At 31.6% G+C, this 26,122-nt stretch overlaps 1 protein-coding gene across 2 annotated transcripts in view; it reads right to left on the bottom strand.

Moving 5' to 3' along the window:
* Nucleotides 1-26,122, bottom strand: part of LOC106466089 (F-actin-uncapping protein LRRC16A-like) — an 88,308-nt gene that overhangs the window by 9,981 nt on the left and 52,205 nt on the right. Inside the window, exons 5-8 of one of the 2 annotated variants that reach the window (XM_022394042.1) lie at nt 23,365-23,552; nt 19,403-19,480; nt 13,646-13,833; nt 12,559-12,749 (exon numbers count right to left, since the gene is read on the bottom strand). In XM_022394042.1, coding sequence (XP_022249750.1) covers nt 12,559-12,749; nt 13,646-13,833; nt 19,403-19,480; nt 23,365-23,552 — 645 coding nt within the window. The remainder of the gene's footprint in view (nt 1-12,558; nt 12,750-13,645; nt 13,834-19,402; nt 19,481-23,364; nt 23,553-26,122) is intronic. The other variant, XM_022394043.1, reaches the window with a different exon arrangement.

Below are 26,122 nucleotides of genomic sequence, written 5' to 3'. Positions count from 1 at the left end.
GGGATAGAAAAAATATATCATTTAAAAACAATGTTTTGCCACTTTTAACGTGGCATCACCTGATGATACCACGTTGACAGTGGCAAAACATTGTTTTTAAATGATATATTTTTTCTATCCTATTTTAGTTGCTTTGAATTCTAAATTTTGTAAAGTCAAGAACATATTCTATTATAATTCAATTTCTCTATTATTTTTGAAAATACAATCAATACAGCTATTTTTCCGTAATTATTACATTGATTTTTATCATTCTTTTCTTTTTCTATATTGCTATAATTTTGGCCTTTTTCAATGAATTTGGAAATATTTCACTTGCAATACTTAAATTAATGTATATTATTAGGGCACAGAAATATGATGAATTTTTTAAATAACTTCTACCGAGGTATTATCAAGAACAACTGTTTTGGTATTCTTGAAATTTTTTACTATATAAATAATTTCATTTATACATATTGGCTTCACAAATATACTTGTTAAATTATTAACAGAACTTTGAAATTCGCATTTATTTTCAATGTGGTAAATTCGTTTCACCAACTGTTTAATGACATTAATAAAGTAAGAATTAAATGCATTTGCTTTAGTTAAAGTATCAGTTATAATAACATTATCCACAATAATGTTAGCAATAGTTTCCATTTTTGATGATTTGTTTAATATGTTATTAATACAATTCCATTTACTTTTAGTATCACACTGAGCACTGTGATAATAATATTTCCTTGCATTTCTAGTTATAGTTGTCAATTTATTTATATATATATATTATACTTATTTTTATCATCAGAACTACCAGTAAGTTTAGCTTTATAAGCCAATTTATTCTATATTCTAATTTTATTTTTATATAAATATTCTTCTATTTCTTATTCTTACTTCTATTTTATACAATACATTTCTTGTAATTTCAGGTAAACAGCTATTATAACTCCAAAATTAAAAAAAAATTATAAATTTTATTTACATCCTGGATTCTATATAACTTACCCCAATTTATAATATTTAATTCATTTTCTAATTTTTTAATTGATATCATCAATTTTTGTGTAAGTTATTTCTTTCATTTCTGATATACTACAAGAATCAATTAAACAAAATATAGCATAATGATCAGTTATAAAAGACAAAACAACATCTGTATTAATCTTTTCAAAATAAGATGTAGTATAATCTATTAATGTATTACTCTCTGTTGCTCTTGTTGATAAGTTTAAATTAGTTATTTTATTTTTATTGCAATAAACTAAATCAAATAAATCATTTACATACACATTTTTTTCATTTAAAAAGCTAGTATCGAACACTATATCATTATTTTAAGCCAAACACCATATACAGTATTTATATACTGTAATTCACAAACAATTTCATCCATATTCTTTCTTTAACTTTTAGCATTTATATATATATAATATATATTAAGAAACCAGAAAATTCACTTAGAATTTGTCAAGTTTGATTAATATCAAGATACTCACTTATTATTTCAGAATTTGTTTCTATATAATTAAACCTATTTAAATTACTAATCACAACTGAAGATAAAATTACAAATTCATAACACAGTTATATAAAATTCATCATATTATATTCATAATTCCATAACTTGCTTATTTTATATACAATTTAATCAATATGAGAGTAATCACCCATTATATCAAAATCTATTTCCTTTCTATCAAAGCTGTTTAGGTTATTTACTATCATGAAATTAACTTGTAATTTCTTAAGATTATTTTCACTCTTTACAAGTATAACATTCAGTAATTCCTTCTTTCTTAAATGGATTCTACCACTTTTAACCCATAAAAATTTATGCCTTTTTTTCTTTTACACTTGTTTTGCTTTATAAAATAGTTCTAAAAAATTGTGACAAATGTTCACTTGTATAAATGTTATATTCTTCATTAGCAATGCCTGAACCTTTTATTGTAAATTTCCTTTTCTCCTTCATACATTGGAGCTTGCTGCTTAATCTTACATTTATAAGTCTTGGGAATTTGATTCTTTTCTCCCAACTCTGTATGATATTTCTCTAACATTGGGCTCAGTTGAAATATGTAAAGCAGTAACTCTCTTCTTAACTATTATTCTGTATCTATCTGAATCATTTCATTTACTCTTACTATTTCAAAATTTGGTTGTAATTATACTGTTCAACCTCTATAGATAACAGTACCTTTTTGATTTTTACTTTTTGACTTCATTTTTTAAATTCAGTTAATTACTTCAGGATTAATTGTACTTCACTTAACAATTCATCATACTTTTGAGAATGAAAATTAACTTTCTGAAACTGATGATATCACTGCAGTGTCATTTTTAATTTCCTTAGTTTGCAACAACAATGTATTTAAAGTAGTTTACTCAACTCTATTGACATTTTTTGCATCTCCACTTAAAAATCTATTTAGTTTTGAAAATTTATGAAAACTTTGTTCTGTGAATCCAACATAATAAAAGACTATATATTCCACAACATTTATCATCACATGCTTTTTTGTTACTTACATTACAATTTTTTCTTTAGATAACATACATTTGTCGCAAGCTTCAGTCAACACCATATACCTTCAAACACAATCTCCATTCTAGTACATCTGTTGTTGAAGTCACATACATCCATCAAGGTAATAATCTTGTATGTGAAATCAATGTTTCATGCTTAAAATGAAATGTTTTGTGAGACTGAAAGCTAAGGATAAAGCTAAGCTTTGTGAAAAATTCTACTACATTTTTGCCAAATGATGAGACACAGTTGACATAAGGAGAAAATAGCCATGCAAGATATTTGCCTAAGTTGAAATTACAGACTCCATAAGCAGAGACAATAGGTCATAGAAGAAAACCAGATTTATGAACTTTGAGAAGACCATAAAAATTGTATCACTAATATTTAAGTGTATTTCAGTTCCACAAACATATCTCAAACACTATTCCATGTGACATGACTTTTTTCACAACAGATTTTTTAAATAATTTAGATATATATCCAATAAAATAAAATACCCTGAAGAAATACTATAACAATATAAATAGATATCAGTTAATGAATTAAATTAAACAACTAAACAATTTCTTATTGACTTGCAGTAAAATACAAATGAAAAAACTTTCTGCTTGTTTCTACTAACCTAGTAATAAAAATACATCCCAAAATATTTTCACTTGAGCTAAGTTGATTTCATTTTTCAGCCTTTTTTGCATGGATATTAATAAAAGGTGAAAGTTTTGTCAAATAACTTCTCAGAGGTATGCATATAATTTCTACAGGATTTACACAGATAATGTGAAAATCTATAATCTATAATTTTGTTATAAGTCGTTTCAGTGTTGTTCGTTAAATGTTGCTCTTAGGATATGTTATGTATTACAATTTACCCCAGACAAATCTCCAAATAATCACGTAAGATATTATAATTTCAAATAGCCTGAGACTAAGTCAAATGATAATTTTGATTTAGAAATTAAATCAATGTCAATATGTATCCAATTTATATTTGCCAACAAGATTGATACATACAGTTTATTTATTTTTTTACAAATATATTCTAATAGACAAACAACACGATTTACAATAATGGTTAGTACAAATAATGATCTATGTACAAAAGTTTTACAAACTTACAAACAATATTTGGTCTTCTATCTTGTCTGGAACTTCCTTGATATCTTATTGAGGGTTAATAATGAGTGAATTAATTTTGATTAGATGTAGATACAATTCACTTAACAGGGAACTAGTTATCTCAGTGTTCTTCGGTCTTTGCCGGCCACATGCCAATTTATCCACCACCGAAGTTATATAATGTTTTTGTAAAAATGCTAATGTCTGATGTGAATCCACTGAAGTTAAATGGTTTGTAATATTTGAAATCTATAAATATTTCTAGTCACAGACCTGAAGTTCCCAATTAATAAGTGTTATAACAATCACAGCTATAGCTTCCAAGATTTATAGCAAACCAATAACACATACTGTGTTAGTTATATCTATAGGTATGAGGAGAGTTTCTCAAAATTACAGCTTATATGTGTGTTTATGTACACACACATATTGTTGATTCTTACACTCGTGAATTTTCTACAATACGGATTTCACAGTACAAGTTCTGTACATTTCTAAATATAAATTAAACTTAAACAAACATCAATATTAAAATAGATATATTATAGTAAATCCATGACAGATATAATCCTTTTGATGTGTGTTTCCTTTCAATGTTAAGTCTGTTTAATAACATTTTATCTGATGCTGTTCCTTTTCAAAAAAAGTTGTTTGATACTATTCCTATCAGCATTATTCCTTTTGGTGGTATTCATTATTGGTATTTTTAATCACTGAAACCATTCCATTCATTATTATTCCTTTTTTAGGTTTTCATTTCAATAATGATGTTAATGAATTCATTATAATTCCACCTCAAATAATAAAATAATATTGCTTTCTCTCAGTCAATTCCTTACGTTCTAAGTTAGCTATAAAACCTTCTTTTCAATCACACACACACACACACAAAACTCAATGCATTATTATTAACACTCTCACTATAGGCTAAGTTAGTGACCCCAATTGATCTTTACAATTTCCATACTATAACTTCCAATACATTTTGTATATCTTCATGAAATTCAGGATTTTTAAGGAAAAATTTTCACTAAAAATTTCTCTGTGAATATATAGAGTCAAAGTATTGTTACGACAGCGGAATTCATGTGATGCTGGTAACACATAATGAGTATCTTGAACGTTCCTGAAGGCTCAAGTGTTTGCCAGACACCCTCTATTTTGTAAATATAAAACACGCGAGAAAAAAATTGAATTGCAGACAGATAGAGATGGACAGTTGAGTCAAGCGTGGTAGTAAGTAAAGTGCGTGAATCGTTGGTTGTGAATTGTAGTGTGTGTTTAAGTTAAAGTAACTGTGGAAATTAAGTGTATTGCAAAGTTGTATTCAGAAAGAATAAACTAGTTTTATTTAAGAAAGGACTTCTATCGCTGAAGTTTCTGGGAAAGTATTTTTACGAGTAATTAACAAACGAACAGAGACGTAACAGTATTGACTGCTCCAAGTGCAATGTGACTTTCATGTTAAGAGTGAAAATACTTTTCTTCATCTAAAAATTGTCAACTTTAATTTGCAAAATCTCTAAAACTCCTAAATAAATTTCAAATGTTTTTTCTTTAGTAAAATTATATATTTTATATGTTATTTTTTCTACCCTAACTTTATACAAGGTTGGTAAATTTGACCAACCTCATAACCACCATAAAAACATATAAAAAAATCTAAATTACCCTTTGTCTTTCTAGAATCACTTCAAATTGTAATATGAAACTACATTTATTTACTCTAAGCAGCTTAAAACTCGTAATAGTATACATCTGTTTCTGCTTAACTTTTATTGTTTTATCGTCCTTTTAATTGTGTCTAATTAATAATCCCACCACACAAGTTGTAAATTACTTAGAAAATGTGTAGCTCACATTACCCTATCAAATTAGTTCAAGGCACAGGGTAACTGTGAGCCGCTTAAAAAGTTCCTAATGTTAAAATTTTTCCTACACTGAAAATGTATTTTCGGTAATACCTACCTCCTCTCACATTTTAGCTTTATCCCAACAAAAGTTTCTCTTCTCTGCCTACCTAAGCATTGGTCAGAATTTTACCTTGCTTTCTCCAGCTTTTATACCCCACTATATTCCCCATAACATTATAAATCTTGTGATTCTCTCCACCTACATCAATGCACCCCTATAACAGATCTGTATATACGCTCCCCATTATTACTTCCTATTCAATTTTCCAATTTAACAGACCCAAAAAGAGTCATTTCATGGGGGGGAGGGAGTGGGAAGAGTGTGAGAGGAGAAATATTACTGGAAATACATTTTGGTATAGGAAAATGTTATCTTCTTAAACACATTATAGCTAGAATGTCACATTGACAAGGTGGAGGGGCTGGTGAGGGCAAGGGTCACACAGAAAGCTTCTGCATAGAAAAGAGGTGTGTTAAAATGAGATATAGTAATAGCACACCAGTAGGGTCCATACTACTTCTGGAACAGGTATGCACTTTGCCCAGAACACATTAAATCCAATTCTTTGGCTGTAACATCCAACCAGCTATAGACATAAAATCCTAACATCCTTAAGAGAATGCTCAACCAAGACTGATGCAAGAGGGATGGCCAGAAAAAAAGCAAAAGAGGTTGGCACTCCTAAAGATACTGATGGATTGGAAACCAAGACTGACCTGGCCAATATGGTGCCACAAGATAATCTTGACAGGATGAGGTGCAAATCAGTGCAAGAACCATGGATAAAACACAAATTGGAGGATATGAATGAAGATGAAAACTCATTCAATCCTGGCTGAGAGCATCTATGCCAAAAGCCAGAGGGTGAGATACAGGACACCAGAAGGATGGGAGCTGGTCATTCCAGTGATTAGCAAAAGGATCATTCTGAGGCATCCTGAGATGATAGCAGATCCAATGAAAAATGTGTGGATGAAACATCCATTCTGTGGGAAGAACTCTGTTAGGATGAGATAACTGATCTGCTACTAAATTCATAACATGTGGAACATGAACAGCAAGGAGAACAATCTGATGATTGTGGGCCCAAAAGAGAAGATCCAATGTCTGAAAGGAAAGAGACCTGGAGTGAGTACTCCCTTGTTTGGAAATGTAGGATACCACTGTGGAATTGTCTGAGTGAAGCATTACCACCTTTCCTCATGACAATTCAAGACCTCGAGACATAGCTCGTTGAACTGCTAGAATTTCTAAAGTATTGATGTGGTGAGAAGATTCCTTTTCTGTCCAGAGGCCCTGGAATTCTATATCCCCTACAGAAGTTCCCTATCACTGGAGAGAAGTATCCATGAAAATTTGTTTAGCTGAGACATGGGGACAGAAGAGGGACACCTACTGTCATGTTGCCCCTGTTCAACCACCAGCCAAGATCGAGCAGGCTGGAAGCCAATAGGGTCACCGGACAGTACATTGCATCTGTGCAAATGTTCCATTGGTCCCGTTATAACCACTGAAGGGAATGCATGTGGGCCCAACCCAAAGGAATGAGTGATTCCAAGGATGCCCACATCTCCAAAAGAGATAGAACCACATGAATGTGTGGAGAAGTGGACAACTGTATGAGAAGAATGGCCTGTTCCTTGGCCTGAAGTTGTAGAGGAAAAGGTTGGGCCTGACTGAGACATGAATTGAAAAATACTCCTAAATGGAGAAGGTACTACATGGGAGTAAGAATAGACTTCTTTTTGATGAGAAACCCAGTTCTCGCAGCTTCCAATAAAAGAGCTCGAGTGTGAAGCTCTGCAAAGTGATGAGAAGAAGCCAGTCATCCATATAATGGTAAGTGTGAATGCCAATTGAATGGGGAGGGGAAAGACAAACCGGTATGGTAGACAATGGAGGACAACCAACTCTCTGGTAAGAATCTGAATGACCCACTGATCAGTGGCAAAGATTTTCCATACAGACACAAATCATCAGAGTCAAGCTCACACGGTAATAGACTCCATAGGGTAGTTACCAATGCCATTATTGGTGTTCCACACAAGCGGAGGATGCCTGTTGATAAGGGCAGAATCTCCCTTGTTTGGAAAGCTGAAAAAGAAATGTAGTAAACCATCTGGTGGAAGACTGGAAAAAGCAGATAAGTATCAAAAGAGAAGAGTGGAGATGGGCCACATCCACCTGAGATTCCATGGAATGTGGAATTTCTGCAAAAATCGATTGTCAGAAAAAAGGAGCCTCTCTGAGATCTCTAATGGCTGAAGAAGGAAGTCAAACACCCTTATGGAAGGCATCTCTCACCAAAAGATCCCAACAACAAACCAACCAAGAGACAAAGTAGAGAGCAGAAGCTGATAATATAACCAAAGTAGAAGTCAATAAGTGATTACGTTCCTCTGAAAATTGAGTAGGAGACCTATGAAAGGCTTTAGACAACAGTTGAAAAGAAGACAAAAATGCAAAATGTAGTATGAGACAGTCGAATCCAGAAAAACTGAGTTGCATTATGATGAATAGATGCATCAGGCATAGAACTCCAAATAGGAAGAAGAAGATCTAATCTCTGAGAATCAAAGTTTGGCTTTTCCAAGTAATGGAAAGCTAAGGCAAGCTTCCCCAATAATGGGGGGGGGGGGGGACAAAGCACGGCAGCACCCTCTCTTAATTCATCCGCAAATCTCCAAGCTTGCACAGCAATGTCTGACAAAGGTGGAAAGACTAGGTAATCAGCTGAATGACTTCCCCCAACAAAGAAGGAAAACAGTTGTAAACCACAGGAAAAATGCTCAAGACATTACAAATTTGATGCACTAGTTGCAAAAACAATGTAGGAGGTGGGATGCCTGTACTAGGCTCATGATTAGCTGTCTAAGCAAAGGAAGGAGCCAGAAAAATAGTCTAAAATTCTCACCAGTTCACCCCTGATCCCCCACAAGCTCAGCCTCTGAGCCTGCAGGAAAAGAAACATAAGACCTCATGTAAGACTCTACTTCTCTGAAGATGAGGGATTGGAAATCCTTTGCGGAAAGGGGGCCTCCTTCCAATGCCCAGGCAATGCTAGACTCCAGAGGTAGCAGATCAGGAGCCCAAGGAGACTCCCTTTCAGAGATGTGAATGTGAGAATTCATATCAGAAGTGTCTCAGAATTTTTTTTTAATTAAAAGAAATAGAAAATAAACTCAAAATACAAAAAGACAGGTTGAAAAACAACTGTCCAAAGCATAGGTATAACTAAAGCTACACAACACATCAGAGAAACTGGCAGCAATCGGGTAAAACCAGCATCGTAATGTTCTGCTGTCGAGAAAAGTGACCAGGAAACTTATATAAGGATGTGGTATAGGGGACACATTGACGCAGATGGAGAGAAACACAAGATTAAAATTGCTATGGGCAATATAGTGGGATATGAAGGCTGAAGCAAGCAAGGAAGATTCATGCCAATGCTTAGATGGGCAGAGAAAAGAAACTTTTGTCGGGATAAAGCTAAAGTGCGAGAGGAGGTGTGTTTTAGAATTTTACATTCTAGTTACTTTTATAACAATAAAGAATACACATGAAAAAGAAGGATAGTACTTACCTGGGTCTTTTCTTTTTTGCTGTTGACTGTCAAGGATATTTAACCCTATTTTTCTATACTTATGGTACTATTACACTAAATAGTTTTTTATTTGATCAAATAATGCATCTAAGAACACAGAGTAATAAAACGATAATGAATACACATGAAAAAGAAGGATAGTACTTACCTGGGTCTTTTCTTTTTTTTTGCTGTTGACTGTCAAGGAAATTTAACCCTATTTTTCTATACTAATGGTACTTCTGCACTAAATAGTTTTTTATTTGATTATATAATGCATCTAAGAACACAGAGTAATAACATGTACAAAGCAATGTCCTTCAACTATCAGAATTTTTCTGTCTTTCTAACTATGTAATAAGAACCATTAAATATTCAGCTAAGCTTGTTGATATGTTTCCTGTGGGAATAAACTTTGAACTTGAAGCAAAATAGACAATACTCAACTTGTATATGTCACTTGATAGACTAGAACTTTGGTTTTTTATTGGTTATAAATAATATGGTATTAAACATCAGGGAAAACTACTGGTAATTTTTGAAATCGAGGATATGATAGATGGGTGTGCCAAGAGGGGTCTGTTTTTCTAGTTTATGGCTTTGTAACCAAATAAGATTGAATTATGTTTTGCCTGAGTAATAACAATAGTATAATGAATAATATACATTTAATTTAATTTCAATTAATTTAATTAACATAACTCAATAAATCCTCATGACATCTGCAGAAAAAGATGTCTGTATGGAAAGAGTCAAGAATGTGGTAAGTTCATACACTTTGTGCCATGTTATTGTAAACACTGAAAAATACTACTGACCATTCACTTGTCATATTCATGTTGATCACAAAGCTACAAATGCAACTTTAAAACACAGTTTGTTATATGTGTATACAAATTATATAAATATATATATTCCTGAAAACTGACACATAGACACTAGATTCAATTCTCGCTAAGAAAATTAATTATTAGACATAAAGCACATATAGGTTTACATTAGAGAAATCACAATACATTTTTACTAATGAAGAAAGCTATTGATAGCATTATTAAAGTTACTGAAATTTCTATTTTTCTGTGATAAAATTCATGGATTTTAAGCTTGAGGTAAAGCATTTAAAGAAGAAATATTTATTATTGAAAAAATAAAATCATCTTTGATAAAGCTTTCTTTTTATCACCTTCAGTTACATTGATATGGATATTTACATTAACATTATTGGACATATAAATTCTTTATACTATTCATGCTCTTCTTTGTGAGGACCACTGCTATCTAAACTATGTGTTACATCACAGAGTTGATCAATAGGGTCACCCTCTTATTTCTCTACAAAGTACAATATTTAAAACTGACAAGCCTGACATATTTATCATATACATGTCTATAAAATCATTATGATCATTGATTTGAATGAAAGCAAATTTTTCCAATGCTAAAGTACAACTTATAATTTTCAAGGACTTTCCAATCCTGGATGTTTCAATTTTTCAGACATTCTAGTTTACAAAGACCAGGAGATAATCTGCATAAACTTTTCAACACAATCATTGAATAATTTAATTGTATCTAATTAGTTTTTTATCCAGTTCTACTTCAATTCATTTCACATCTTTATTAATATCTAATCATCCTTTTTTTTTTAATTTTGGCACGTGTGTAATGTTCAATTTTAAAAACATAATTTTTAAAAACAAACAATTATATTTCATACACAATTCTATAAAAATGAGATTGTTTCTAGTCTCCTGAGGATGACGCAATAGTATAAATCGAACCATGTAGAGTGTATGAGATTGTTTTCCAGTTTCATTTGGGTTTTTTACCACTTTTTATCCTGTACAGTAAGTTATTGTATTTTAGTAATTTGGAGACTGGAAACAAACTCATTTTTATAGAATTGTGTATAAAAGTAATTGTTGTTTTATAAAAATTGTGAGTTTTGAAGATCTAATCATCTGTTTGACAAGATTAGGTTCTTTCACTCAAAACTTTCCTTGTTTAAAGTCTCATCACCAAACAATTTTTACCAGTATTTATATGTACTTTTTATCCAGTTTCAGTCTCATCATTTAAGAATTTGACCAGAATTAATTATGTTCTCATCCAAACATAAAAATATTTTACTAATGCTTAATAAGCTAAAACTACCTGACATCTTTCTTTTCACTTATGGGCATATCAGTCTCTATGCTTAGGGTTTTTTTAGACCAAAAAAAAAAAACTAAACAAGAACAAGAAGACTTCAGCAACAGAGGTGAAATGTCATCAAAAGAAAAGATAATACAACAGGTAGTTCACCATCTGTAAAAGTTTCCTGAGATTACCATTCAAATGTTTCACTGATAAATAATTATCCAGTTATAATGCTATTCCTTGAGGATTTAAGATTAATTGTTAATTGGCTTAGTTTTATACTGCTCCATTTTACAATATCTGCTAGAACTAAACAGTTTTGAAATATGTGCTATAAAATAATTATAAGCTAAAGAATGTGGTAACAAATTTGATAAATGTTAATACAGCAAAACATCAATAAATATTCCACAAAGGTGATTATTTTAAGTTTTAACCTATAAGATTCCACATTAACCTGTGAAAAATTGTATAGTATAATGCTTTCTTAGTTTTTCATCCAATATGTTTAATAATTGTTATCAAAACTGAACCTAGTTTTTCTTTAACAAATTCCAACTTCATATTCACTACATGTGTATTCTAAGTACTAAAAAACATTCATACATACACAAAGTTTTCAACTCTAAAAACTCAAAACCATTTATTTCTGTTTCACCTTCCTTATATCACAAATACTCTACAGCCATTGAATGCAAAGGTGACATGACACTGGCATATTACCATCTTGGGATCATACATTATTTTAATATAATCAAACACTATATTTTACAACTTTCACTAATATCACCACACTACATACAGTATATGCACTTAGTAGAAAGAAATTATTTTTCCAAATGAGCAGCTGGAATTTGAAAGTATTAATATAATAGAAACAAGTGTACTTCTAGTTATGTCTAGTACATAGACAATGAAAACTAATGAAAATTGACTACAGCATTTCAATGCCAATAGAACAGAAACAAATTTTTTCTCTGTAGTTATCATTAATATCAAAACATTACAGACAATTAACTATGCAAATATTACTCTCAGTGAGTATTATTCATGTTGATAAATGGATACTAAGGTAGCAATGAGACTATGAATGCTATAGCACAATCTTTTTATTCTCAATGTTTTGATCAATCTCCTGGAGAAGACTTGTAGTCGAAACATTGAGAATAAAAAGATCCTCACATAGCAGTCTCATTGCTACCTTAGTATCCGTTATTTTCAGTGCTTGAGTGTTATATACTTACAAGTAAATAACAGCCTTTTAAAATAAATTAAATTTGTTTCTTACCATTATCACTAATATCCAGACTACACAGACAGTTAATACTAGGAAGACATGACTCTAGAACCTGAGCACCTTCAGACTTCAATTCACAGCTGCTAAGATCCACAACTACATCAGTGGCAAATTTGTTGCATGTCAGCCCTAGAAGCATGGCTCTAGGATTTAGAACCCCCCCCGTCATAAACAGGTTACACCTCAGAATAGATTTTCAGAAACATAATTACAATATCCTGTAGTACTTAATCCAAGTACTAAATATTAAGAAACCAATTTATTAAAAGCACGTAATTTATGTTTGCATTTTCTATGTATATTTTAATCATTTACAAAGATATTTGAGAAAAATGTTATAAAATTATTATCTAACTTTTTCCAAGAATTGGTTTGAAACAATCCCTATGTTACATAAACTAATTTAAATAAACTCATCTTCTTCATTGAGAAATTAATTTTGTTCAGTAATTGGTTCACAAAGGATCTATACATTGATGTCATGAAAATCTCTGAGTATTAAATTTGTTTTACCATTTATACAAAAAAATTGGTAATACATACTGTAAATGTACAAGATACATTTCACTCACAATATTTATCATATTTCATCATGTATTAAAGAATACAATTTATTTATATTAACTTCCACATTTTCATTAAGTACACTATTTAGCAACATTATATGTAGTTGTTTATGATATTACAAAGCCATATGAGAGAACAAATTTGGGGAATCAGACTTTCCAAAAGCATTCAAATTGTTGGGTTTCATATTTTATAACCTATCAAAATCTTTAAAGTGACTTTGAAATGTTTAAGATACAAAGGAACTACAGCTGCTAAAAGATTAACGAATTTTGAATTTTAACAATAAAAACTTATTTAAAAGTATTTTTCTTTTTCTAAATATCTTATTCATGCATGATTTCCTTTACTAAAACTTCTGTAAGGATATTCATATTCAACTTGCAATAGGTGGGCATTTCAGAAATTATAAGTTATGAATAGGCAGATTATTTTAACTGCCCAAGAATAACATAAGGTGGTAAATGATAAAAACATTACAAGTTCTGAAATCACCATAAAAATGTCTTACTTTAGAGCTTCAAGTGGCAGTTTGTTTCCAGACAAATTCAAATGCTCAAGAGCTACTGTGCTAGAAAAGAATGCTTTAAAGGAAGGTGAAACATTCACATCCTTAGTTTTTTTGGTAGAAAAATGGTTTCTAGCAAGATTCAGGACAGCCAATTTCTGGGTACACCCTCTTAAAAGAGCTCCAAATATCTATAAATTAGAGATATTTTATCTATTAAAAGCTAGGTATTGGTAAAGTTCACATTTTCCTTACCTGATAATGTATGTAAGATAGATACTGACCTGTCCACAGAACAAACAGCTATTATTTAATACACCTGTTGAGAAGATTTTTGTGCAAGTCACAAGCTTCGAATGAAACTACAACTCCTACATGTACTAATATGGACTGTGTCAGCCTATGTGATCATCATTAGACCATGAGCCTCCATAAATAAGCGGATGATATAATGGTAATACATCCTCCATGCACAGTAAACCCTGTGAGCCCTAGTGATTCAACAAAAACGTATTCTTCATTAAGCAAAAGAAACACATCAAAAGTGGGAAGGGTGAGAGGTTCAGTGGAAAGGTTAGTATCTATCAAAAATACCTCTACCCACTTCATATGTTCTGCTAAGTAACAGAGATTAGTTAAAATCAAATTAGATATGTAAAACACACCCTATAGTAAGATTTTCTTTTTATTACATTTAAATTTGTTATGCTTTTATTAGAGTAACAATATTGTAGCTCTTTATTGTATGATTCAGGTGTCAATTCATTTTTTGTTATTTTGAATCTTCATAAACAATGGTTTTTGGTTGTACTATTAGGTATAATCCTGCTACTTCACTCCACATCCAAATAGTTAGAATCACACATTGATAATATGGTGGAGTGACCAGTGTATATAAAGAAAGTTATTATTTTCCGAAACTGAAAATGTATTTCCAAACATACTTACCTCCACTGAAACTAATAGCTATTTCCCGAACTTCATCTTTGCCATCTAACGTTGTGTTCACTTGCCCCAGACTTTATATACCCCACTTGACTGCCCTTGGCAATATCTAGTTTGCAAAACTTTACACCGGCTTTCACACACTCTCTATGCAGGTACTGTATATGAGCATTGTATGCAGACAATAAAAATCACTTTTTTGTGACTTATCTCATTTCGGTCACTAACACTGGCTCTTAATGGGGAGGAAGGGAGGGAGAGTGTCAGTAGAGGTAAGTATGTTTGGAAATACATTTTCAGTCTAGGAAAATGATAACTTCCAAAATATACATACCTCCACTGACATTAATAGCTAAAATCCCACATTGTGAAGGTGGAAGGGCTGGTGAGGACAGAGATCATACAGAAAGCATTTGCAAAGAACAAATATGTACCACAAGAGTGGTATCAAAGTGGAAAAACTGCACTACATTCAGAACAGGTATGCTCTTCACCCAGAACTACAGGAAGTTGAAAAGGGTGGAATATAATACAAGTATAATGGTCCAGCCCGATCAAACAGCCAAGGTTCCACAACACGGGTTGGATTTAAGGTGGCCAGGGCAGTTGGAATGCAGATATATATATTTTTGTGATATGATCCCTGCCAGTAACCACAGAATTATGCATTTCAAACCACTGGATTTATGAAAGGAGGAAAGCAACACCAACGTGGACAATCCTTCTGATCAACCTGAAAAAGTCCAAGAGGCAAACTCCCAGGCCTGGATTGATGGGATCATATGCCATACTCCACCATAATCCAGCACTCATCCAGTCTGGAGTTACAAATAGTTGTCTTTACTCCCCCACCAAGTGGGCAAGGAGAATTCCACTGACCCATGGAATTATGGAGAGGATATGGAACACTGTCCCACCAAGGATCAAAGATGGAACCGCATCACATTTGGATTTATGAGGAAGTAGTGGACCCCCTGCTTGAAGAACATAAGACCTGTTCATAAGATAGCTAAGCACCAAATCTGGACTGCTCCTACAAACATCTGGGAAAAAAAAAATTTTCTTGCTGTCGATTGTTGATGACAGTTAACCCTATTTTTTATAATGGTAGTAATGCACTAAATAATTTTTATTAAATTAAATAATGTACCAAAGAACATAGACTAATAACATGCAAAAAGTAGACAATTTCCCTTAACTCTCAAAATTTTTCTGGCATTCTATCTATGCAACAAGATACATTACAAATTCATCCAAGCTAGTCATTAACTTTCCCATGGGAACAAATCTTGTACTCTGAGTGAAAGTGAAAAAGTAGACAAATTAATTTACCTCTCAAAATTTTTCCGGCTTTATAACTATGTGACAAGAGCCATTACAAGTTCATCCAAGCTAGTCGTTAACTTTCCCATGGAAATGATGTTGCTACTCTGAGTTTCAGATCACAATGTTATAAGATATGTCATTTGATAGATGAAAACCTTGGCTTTCTATTGGTTATAGGTAATATATAATTAAATGTAAGAGAGAACTATTAATAAGCCCTGAAAGAGAGGATGTGACAGGTGGATGTGGCAGGAGGGATCTGATTTTCTATTTGATAACTATGTAACTAAACAAAATTGGTTTGTCTGAGCAATAACAATTTTATATGGAGTAATTTACATTTAATTTCATACTTTTTGAAGGAGAGGTGAATAAAATAGAAAAGAGGAGAAGCCTAGAGAAAATGTGTCACGTGTCACACTAGGGAAAATTTAGGATATTTTTTAATATTGCCTTATAGAATTAAGAACTTAAACTTATATACTATTAAATATGGATTATTAGCTAAGATATTATGCTACACTAATTGGTATAACATAAACAAAAAGTAGTTGAATAAAATTTTGAATGTAAGACAAAATCTTTGTGTCATGCACAGTAAAGGATACCCATGATGATAAGGTTAAATTAGATATCCCTCAATACTCAAGTTCATCATCAGACTGGTTATGAGACAGATGTAGGGGGAACATTAGATCACTTCCAAGCAATGGAAGAACTTTCTCTTGTACTATTATGTAGTGAACTTCACAAGGCAAAAGATGTGAAGTGTAAACACTCATCCTACATATTATTTGCTTATGAAGATAGGATTGAGTCATAATTTTAAGGTTTTGGTTAACTTGTTCAGTAATATTGACCTGTTGGCAGAATGCTGTAATCATTCTATGTTCTGTTTTTAAAAGAACCTGGGCTTCTTCAAAACCTCACTAGTGAATTGGGTACCTCAGTCATAAACTATGTAATTAGGAGTACCAAACCAACAAACAATTTCCTTAACCAACTTATCAACAGCTAAGTGAGCAGTGGCATTACAAACATGAGACAATTCTATCAATTTTGTAATATAATCTATAGATAAAATTATGTACATATAGTAGGTAGATATACCAAAAATCAATCTTTAAAAATTCCAAAAGACAAGTAAGATGCACTGGAATCATTAAGCCACAAGGACACTTTATTTATAGTTTCATTAGTTGACATATGTAACAAGTTTATACATAGTGTTTAAAATCTTTCAATATACCAGGCCAGTGATCTTTTTGTTTTAAATTCTAATGTTTTAGAGGTTCCCAAATGATCAGACAAAAGGTGATCATGAAACTAACAATCCCACAAATGGTTTGAAACATAAACCAGTATTTCTTGTTCACAGTTTTGGAGGATGTAAGGTTTTGAGGAAGTCATCATTTTCAGAATATACTTCCAGTTTTTAAACTTCTGAGGGACATTATTCTGCTGAATTTTCTGCTTTACATTCCAACAATTCATTGTGAAAATCCATCTTGCTAACATACTTGTGGAATTTTCCTTACTAAGTAGCCACTACAATGCAGTATGGTCTGTAACTATTTTAACCCTCTTGCCACAGGTAAGTCAAAATCGGCATGTCATGACTTTTTATAGTTACATTGAAAATTTAATAAAACTATTTTATTATCATAATATATTAATAAACTTGGCATGAAAATGTAGTTAATAAATCAAATTTTAATATTATATGTTATAAAATCCTCATTCTTTCCTAGTATGAGAACCAATATTTTCTCTCCGGGTCTTTCCTCTTCTCTAATTTATTTACCACTCCTCTGAGAAGTGTGGCATTTCATGTAAATTACTCATTATAATATAATTATTACTCATTCAAAACATAATTTTTATAACCTTCAATATTATTTGATTACAGATCCATAATCTATAAAATCAGACTCTTGCAATTCCCACCTGCCACATCCTCTCTTTTATAGTTCTCTCTGATGTTTAATATTATATTATTTATAAACAATAGAAAGCCACAGTTTTAATCTATCAGATAACATATTATATTACATTATTCTCTGCACAGAAAGTTTTCAATTTCGCTTTCAGTTCAAACTTTATTCCTATGAGAAATCTATACACAAGTTAGCTGAACATTTAACAGCTCTGATTGTATAGTTTGAATGCCAGAAACATTATGCTAGTTATAGGACACTATCTGCTGTTTACATGTTATTATTCTGTGTTCTTAGTTGCATTATTTGATTAAGTAAAAAATTATTTATTGTACTAGTACCATTAGTATAAAAAAGTAGGATTAAATTTCATTGATAGTTGAAAGCACAAAAAAAGAAGACACAGGTAATGACTATACTTTTAATTTTTAATGTGTATTTTTTACTTATTGTTATAAAACTAATTAAAATATAAAAGCTAGAAACTTATCAGGTTAGAATAGGTAAAATAAAGAATAAAAAATATGAAAATTATTCATGAGGTACACTTGTGAGCAGCTTGCGAATACCTTGACAGGGTAATAATGGCTGGAATACGCACTAGTACCACATTCACCGAGTGCTTTACAACTTGTGTTGGCAGGATTATTAGTTAGATAGAGCTCAAAGGACAATCAAAATATAACAAAATATAAACAGGTGTATACTGCTACAAGCTTTAAGACATTTAAGATAAACAATTGTGGCTTCCTGTTACAATCTGATGTCATTCTAGAAAGAAAAAATTAGTAATTTAGGTTATTCCATTTTTTCTATGATGGTCACAAGGTCAGTCAAATTGACTGTATAGAATTGTATAGAATTAAAGCAGAGAAAATAACAGATAAAATTTAAGTTTTTACTGAATAAAAAACATTTGAAATATATTTAGGAGGTTTTAGAGACTAAGTAAATGAAATTTGACAATTTTCAGATGAAGAAAAGTATTTTTAATCTTAATATGAGAATAACTTTGCACTTGGAGCAGTAAACACTTTGGTTCAATATATTTACAGAGAAATTTTTAGTAAAAATACTTTTTTTAAAAAATTCAGATTTTTTCTCTACAAAAGACAATGTTTACTGAAAGCTTGCAAAATTTTGTGATGACATACAAAACATACTAGAAGTATGGAAACTGTAAAGGTCAATTTGAGGTCACGAACTCAGCCAAATTTATCGAGCTCATAGTGAGAGAAATAATCAAGTTCTACTGTCATAATTCATCAGTGGAAAAAAGAAAGAAAGAAACTTAATGTTTCCAGCATTGCATTTTTGCCTTATTCAAATAAAGATGGCAAAAATTATTTATTACAAAATATCTTCAATTATACTACAAATGAAGACTGAAAAAAAAAGAAAAAAAAAGAGATGTTTTGTTCTGTAAATAATCATGTTTACAGTATAAAACATATTGTATTTAGAATTCTATTGATCCTGAAAATTTTAAATGCACTAAAAAAGTAACCATAAAGTAGCCATATTACAAGTAATGAAAAGGGATGCAACTCACAGTGTCCATTGCACATCCAGTCCCGGAGAGGTCAAGATGTGTAAGTGAATTTGGCTGTGCAAGAAAGTTATACAAGTTCTATAAAAAAACAAATAAATTACTATTATAATCTATATATTTATGTTGTAGGTTTTATATTAAAAACTAAATACTGATATCTTATGTTCTATGTAAAAAAATATATCTTTATTTCTCTCTTAAGAGAAAATTTTATATTTGTGTACACTTGTTTAACATTACCATGCTGCATGCAATTAAACGTATCTTAACAAATTAGTTGTTGCCACTTTTATTCTTTAGCCACTGTAGATAAATACTATTCACTAATTAATGCTGTTAAATAATTCAACTGAAGTAATGTCTGAGGGTGAGAGAACTCACCCTGAAGAAGTAAAAATTGAAACCCATGTGGGATTTCAACCCTCATGTCTACTTACTAAGCAGATGCTTTAGTCAGTTAAGGTCAGCATCCTTAAATAGTTACATTGTAACTTATTTTATTTGAACCAAAGAATGATTTAATATACCACCATCTAACTGCAAAAGATGAACTTGACCCAACTAATGTGAGATATATTTGCTTTTGCTGGTTATTTGTGATAAGCTGAGGATGCAATATCAAACTATGTCAACACTAATCAGTTAAACAATGACAATGAATACTATCCAAATTAACATTATACATTTATCACATTTCATTGAAAACTGATGTGGATTCTACTTATCAACACAACTGTTATCCTTATGTTGAAAAACTGAAATTCTAACAATCCAATTGAATATTTTATTGCATGCAAGATAAATGTTTCACAGTTTAAAAATAAATTAAAAACTATAAAACATGCAAAAATTTACTTCAGATGTAACATTGATACTACCATAAGAAAAATATAGCATCAATAATGTTTCTATTCAGTTCTGTTGTATACTTAGAATGGTCATTTTCAGACTGAATGAGTGTCATTTATAAATTTAACTGTAATTTTAAATATATTTGTAGAAATATGTTTTTAGATAACAAGATTATGAACAACATAAGTGGGAAAAGGCCACTACTTGTAAAAATACAATCATAACAAATTCATTGTGAAAGAAGGGCAATGTGGTAATAAATGACCCTAGATAAAACTTTGAAACATTTAGTGTGTTAAATCCATGTCAATGAATGAAAAAAACATGATTTACAAAACCATGTAGTCACACTGACATACAAAAATAATTTAGCATGGTATTTGGTACAACTAACTTAAATGCTTATGAAAATCTTTAAATTTGAAGAAAACACCTCTTATTACATGTGCTTAAAAATATCTCTTTCTGGCTCAGAAAAACATATCAAATAAAGAAAAAATGAAAGATAGCTAGTCTGAGAGAAATGTATGTTTCAAAACCTGGCCTATTTATTTTATCAGTTAACCCTACCAACAAGGGTCACAGGCCACAGTCAAAGGCCATATAATCACCTATGTTGACTTGCATATAAATATTTTATTGAACTTCTATTTTATGAATGTATGCCAATAAGTTTGGTATCAAATTGTAGATTAAAATTCAAATCTTAGAATTATACATTAGTTAATTTCTTAATTTAAAGTAAGTATCTAAAAAAAATCCTAAATATTGATTTTTGTGTGTCACATGGTATGTTGAATGCAGCATTGGTTCAAATTAGATGTTTGTGATGTCAAACTACAAAGTCTATAGTTTCTTACGAATTAGATACTCAAATTACTGACAATGACAAGCTAGAATGTAAAATAAGAACCACCCATCTTTTCTATTTGCTGAGATATTGATACATATATTGAATCAACGAAGGTGGCCCTGCCCACCTTTTTAGTTTTTGAAAACACCTGCTTTCATACACATACTTCACCAAATGACATGTGTATAACCAGTCGAAAGCTCAGAATGTCCCCCTAGTGGTTTTCTCATCCTCTGCAAAGTATTTTCATGTCAAACTCTTTTTGCTCATGCTAGATTCTAAGTAATTAGGTAAGACATTATTGAGCTCAAAATTTAATATTTTTTAGACCCAACTGCAGCTTAAGTTACTAAGCCTGATAAATTATAGTGGAATTCTGTGGTATTGATATAATAATTTATGATTTTTGGTTATTTCAAAATGTACATATAAAATCCAAAACAAATTATTTTATTTCACATCTTCCAAGTGCAAAATTTGACATGGCTTGGCAACATACGGCAAGCAGCAAAAAAGTAAAAAGTTCGTAACTAGAAGAGATAATTGTTTGCAATACTTTTTTATTTACTGTTCTATGTTTTAAGAAAAATAAGTTAAGGAACTTATTTGTAAATATTAATAATGTATATACTGTACATATATAATGTATTTTAACTGAAATGTGACAGTATTTTATAAAGTACTAGTTCACTAAAACACTGCCAAGAGAGATCACTTTGTAAAGGACAGTTTTACACTCTTGGATATGGTAATATGAGTGCATGTGCACAATATCATTGCCACTCTGTAATGTTAGCCAGGCATGGCTGAAAGGTCAATACAATAAAAAGAATACATATATATATATATATGTATAATGTTATGAGATTTAACCTATTTAGATTAAACATTTGTGTTTTCATATTATAATAATAAAAAAGGCATAATTTAAATTTATTTCCTAAATTTTATGGTAGTTATGAGGTCAAATTAACCCAACATGTACAGAGATACAGTTGTGAAAATAACAGATAAAATATAAAGTATTTCTAAAAAAGTTTGATAATTATCTGGAGGTTGTAAAGATTTTACATGTGAAGTTTGAAAATCTTCTGATGCATAAAAGTATTTTTAATCTTAATATCAAAATTACTTTGCATGTTGGATAGTGAACATTCAAAAAGTAAAAAAGCATGAGAAAAACATTACTTAAGAAATCTTAAAACTTAATAAAAAGATATGATATTTTCCATACGAAAGCTTTATAATGTTTACTGATAATATGCAAAATTTTGTGAAGATACGCTCACTAATTTAAAAGTTATAGCATGAAAACTATAACAAGCACAAAATGGTTACAAGGTCAGTCCCTCAGACTGAGTCTGTGCTGAAAGAGTTAACAGGACAATATTATAATGGCTGAAGAGCATTAATATTGTTCATAGCAGCACTTCAGTATCTTTTATTTATGTTATAATAGGAGTAGCAAAATACAAGTTAAAATGTTACCTTACACATTTTTTCAGTCAAAAATGCAAAGTGGTCAGAATAACAGATAATATATATGTCAACAATCCATTACTTGTTATTAGTCTATCAAAAAATTGATATATCAAAAATGCAGTGAATTTGATTAAAAAAAATTATTATTGGCATATTAAGAAAGATATTAGCAGATGTATTTTGCATATAAAAACATCAAAATGTTCAAACAACTAAGAACAAGGTTTGAAATTAATCATTACCCTTTTTTTGGATTAAATTCTAAAACAATTTTTTTACTAAAATATTGAGTACATTTGTAAATGGGGAAAAAATACTTCACTGTTTGTTAATTGCATTACGTTCCAAGCTATGTCACAAAATAGAATGTGCTTGGGCAAAATTGAAAACAGCTTCTGATATAAAACTATTAATGAAATTTGTGTTAAAATGTCATTAGATGAATAGATTATACATGAAATTTGTGTTAAAATATTGTTAGATCAATAGATTCCTTGCTTTAAGTAGATTTGATCTGGGTACTGTTTCAATCATGATGAATTTTATACTGAGAAAACAAGGAGATAGATAAACTTGAAATTAAATTATGTTTCCAATTCTAGTCTTATAAATACAAGTTTTATACTTTTAATAGGAATAGATCTCTTAAAGAATATTTTTGACTAAATGTTTTAAAGAAAAATTCAGGAGAGGTAAGATTTCATCAGGGTTTACTAAAAGACAGTAACTGGTAAGGGTATATCATTTCACACATTATCTACATTTAGTTACTTACATTCACATCTTCCTTGACAATGTTATCACTTAGATTGAGGTAGGTTAATGTAGAAGACATGGACTGATTCAAAGAAAGAGAATGTGCAAGGATACCGATTCCTTTAAATGTCAATCCAGTTTTGGCAAGATTGAGGTGCACCAAACCCTTCTGAAGTTTTCCAACAGCATCACTCATATGACCAGCACCTAACAACAAATAAACTTTTTAAGTTAAGAGTTTATTAAAAATCATCCAATATTTTTATCATTTAATCATATGATAATGTAAGCTAATGTTTTAACCCCCCCACTTATCTGGAAAAGTGAAAGTTAACATTTTCCTAAATTGAAAATATATTCCAAATTAGTACTTCCCTCTATTGGTGTCTATTTTTTGCTTGCCACTAGCCTTGTAACCCCCACTTCTTTCTGCATATCTACATGCAAATGATCATGCAGCAACTCTCCACCAATAGAGGGTGCTAAACTACCCCTATTCTAACTAGCCAAGCACTCTCTCTAATAATGCACCTGTTAATCACTTCGAGATTGGCCATGACCAAGTCAACCAATACACCAGAAGTGGGGAAGATCGGTGGGAAATGTGAGAAGTGGTAAGTATCTATTAAGAAATATATTTTCAGTTTCAAAAAAGTTTAACTTCTGACACCATATGTTATCTCTTCTCACAAAAAACTAGATTCCTACAATGAACTGGCAAAGAGTCGGTGAGAAGATGATTCTCCTTCAGAAAGCACCCAAAGAAAGACCTTGTGGTGTGTAAAAAGAATTAGAAACATCACACCATGGGAGACTGCACCACTTCTGAGCCAGGTACACCTTTGCTCATGAGTAAAGTGTCACTAAAACGAAAGAACAGAAACATGGACAGGCCACCAAATGTATTCATCATTAATGGGACCCTTAGGTGTCGAGTGGGTAGGGCACAACAGCTGTAAATTAGAGTTGGACCTCTACCAATACCTGGCAGCATCTGGAATTGCACATCAGGTCAGCGATACAAAGAGGGTCCTCTACCTTCTCCCTCAAAAATGGGTACTGGAAGGGAAGATGAGCTTACATACCAAGAATCCATCTCCAACACAATCAACATTGAATCTACCAGGAACTGAAATCCAGCAGATGGTAGGAAATAAGGGAAGCACAGGAGGCGTTCATCTCCTGTCCAAAACGTGGCGGCATTGGAATATCTCATCCAGTCCATCGTAGAAACAAGGAACCCAGCCTTACATATGTGGGAATTCATGTGTTTCATCCAGCTTTAACTAACATCAGGTGTGAGGTGAATTGTGGGTAGGTGGTACGAGAAAAGCAAGAAAATGACGGGCCAACATAAACAGGGCACAAAGCATACCAACCTCCGAATGCAAGTATTTCCCAAAACAATGAGCATGAACCCCATTTTCTGGATAAGAAGGAAAAACCAAAGAAGACCCACAGATTACTCTCCAAAGAGAGCAGGGGTAAAATCCAAGGAAACAGGAGATAAAGACAAAAAAATAACATACCTGAAGAAACAATGGCTACAAAGGTCGAAGGAGGCCTAGGTAAGACCCCCCAAAATGACATGTGACAGAAAAATATGTTCAGGAAGATAAAAACAAACTAACCTAATTCACACACACACCCACTGAGATACACCTAGGTGCTGGTAAGACAGGCTACTCAACAGGTCACACAGAATGTTACCAAAAATGGTACAGTTCCCCACAGAATATAGTCCTCTTCCCACAGCTGACAACTGCGTTATCACTCTCCACAAATGTAAATGAGAAATCTGCCATAGCAGCAACAGCAGTGATAACTGTGACCAACCAAAACTATGAGTGCATAATTCACGAGGTCAAAAACAAAAACTTAGGAAAGAGAGAGTATATAATGAAATTTAAATCACGACTCTCCACTAAAAAAGAAGGAAAATGGTAGTGACTAAATCAGAAAAAATTCTAAAGTAAACATGCATGGATATAATAACTAAATTGCGAGTGAAAACAAACACGTCTGTACACTAAGACTGCCAATCAAGAAGTGATTTAATAGGTACATTATTAGAGAGGGTGCTAGTTATGATAGGGGTTGTGTCACACCCCTATTGGTGGAGGGTTGCTGCATAGTCATTTAAATGTAGATATGCAAAAAGAAGTAGGAATTAAAAGGCTAGTGGCGAGCAAAAATTTCCACCAATAGAGGGCAGTACAAAGCTTTTATGAGAGGAGGTAAGATATTGTTACAGAAACTATGAAGTAGATTTATCAGGATATGACTTAACCACTGTATTAATATTGGCAGATGATATGAGAATGTATAGTTAAAGTTGTTTGCTATTTCATTAACCTGATGACACAAGAATAATACTTCCATGTGTAATGATTAAACATCGCAGTTAGTTAGTAATAGGAAAGTAGAAATAAAATTTTTTAACACTATAGTTAACTGATAAAATCATAAAATACATAAGTATCAGTTGATCGATGATAAACATTTATCACTTAACTAGGGATACACAAGAACCTGGCCAGATATTAGGTCCTGGCTGGGTATTGGGCTACCCAGTAATACTCAGCTCCGGCTGAGTGTTGAAGTTAGGCATCTAAGCCCTAATCTTTTGTTATCTAGCGTGGTACTGAAATTTACAGTTAATAATTGGTTTAGTTATAAAAAAAACATGTTCCAAGCAACAAAAACTGACCGCCCACTGAAAGCCAGGGATTCAGAGAACAATAGGGATTAATAACAGGCATGGCTTGAGAAGTGGA

This window comes from Limulus polyphemus, unplaced genomic scaffold, assembly GCF_000517525.1.
Source record: "Limulus polyphemus unplaced genomic scaffold, Limulus_polyphemus-2.1.2 Scaffold2147, whole genome shotgun sequence".
In the NCBI taxonomy this organism is placed as follows: domain Eukaryota; kingdom Metazoa; phylum Arthropoda; class Merostomata; order Xiphosura; family Limulidae; genus Limulus; species Limulus polyphemus.
The sequence above is the reverse complement of the archived record's forward strand: the minus strand, read 5'-3'. Positions and strand labels throughout refer to the sequence as shown.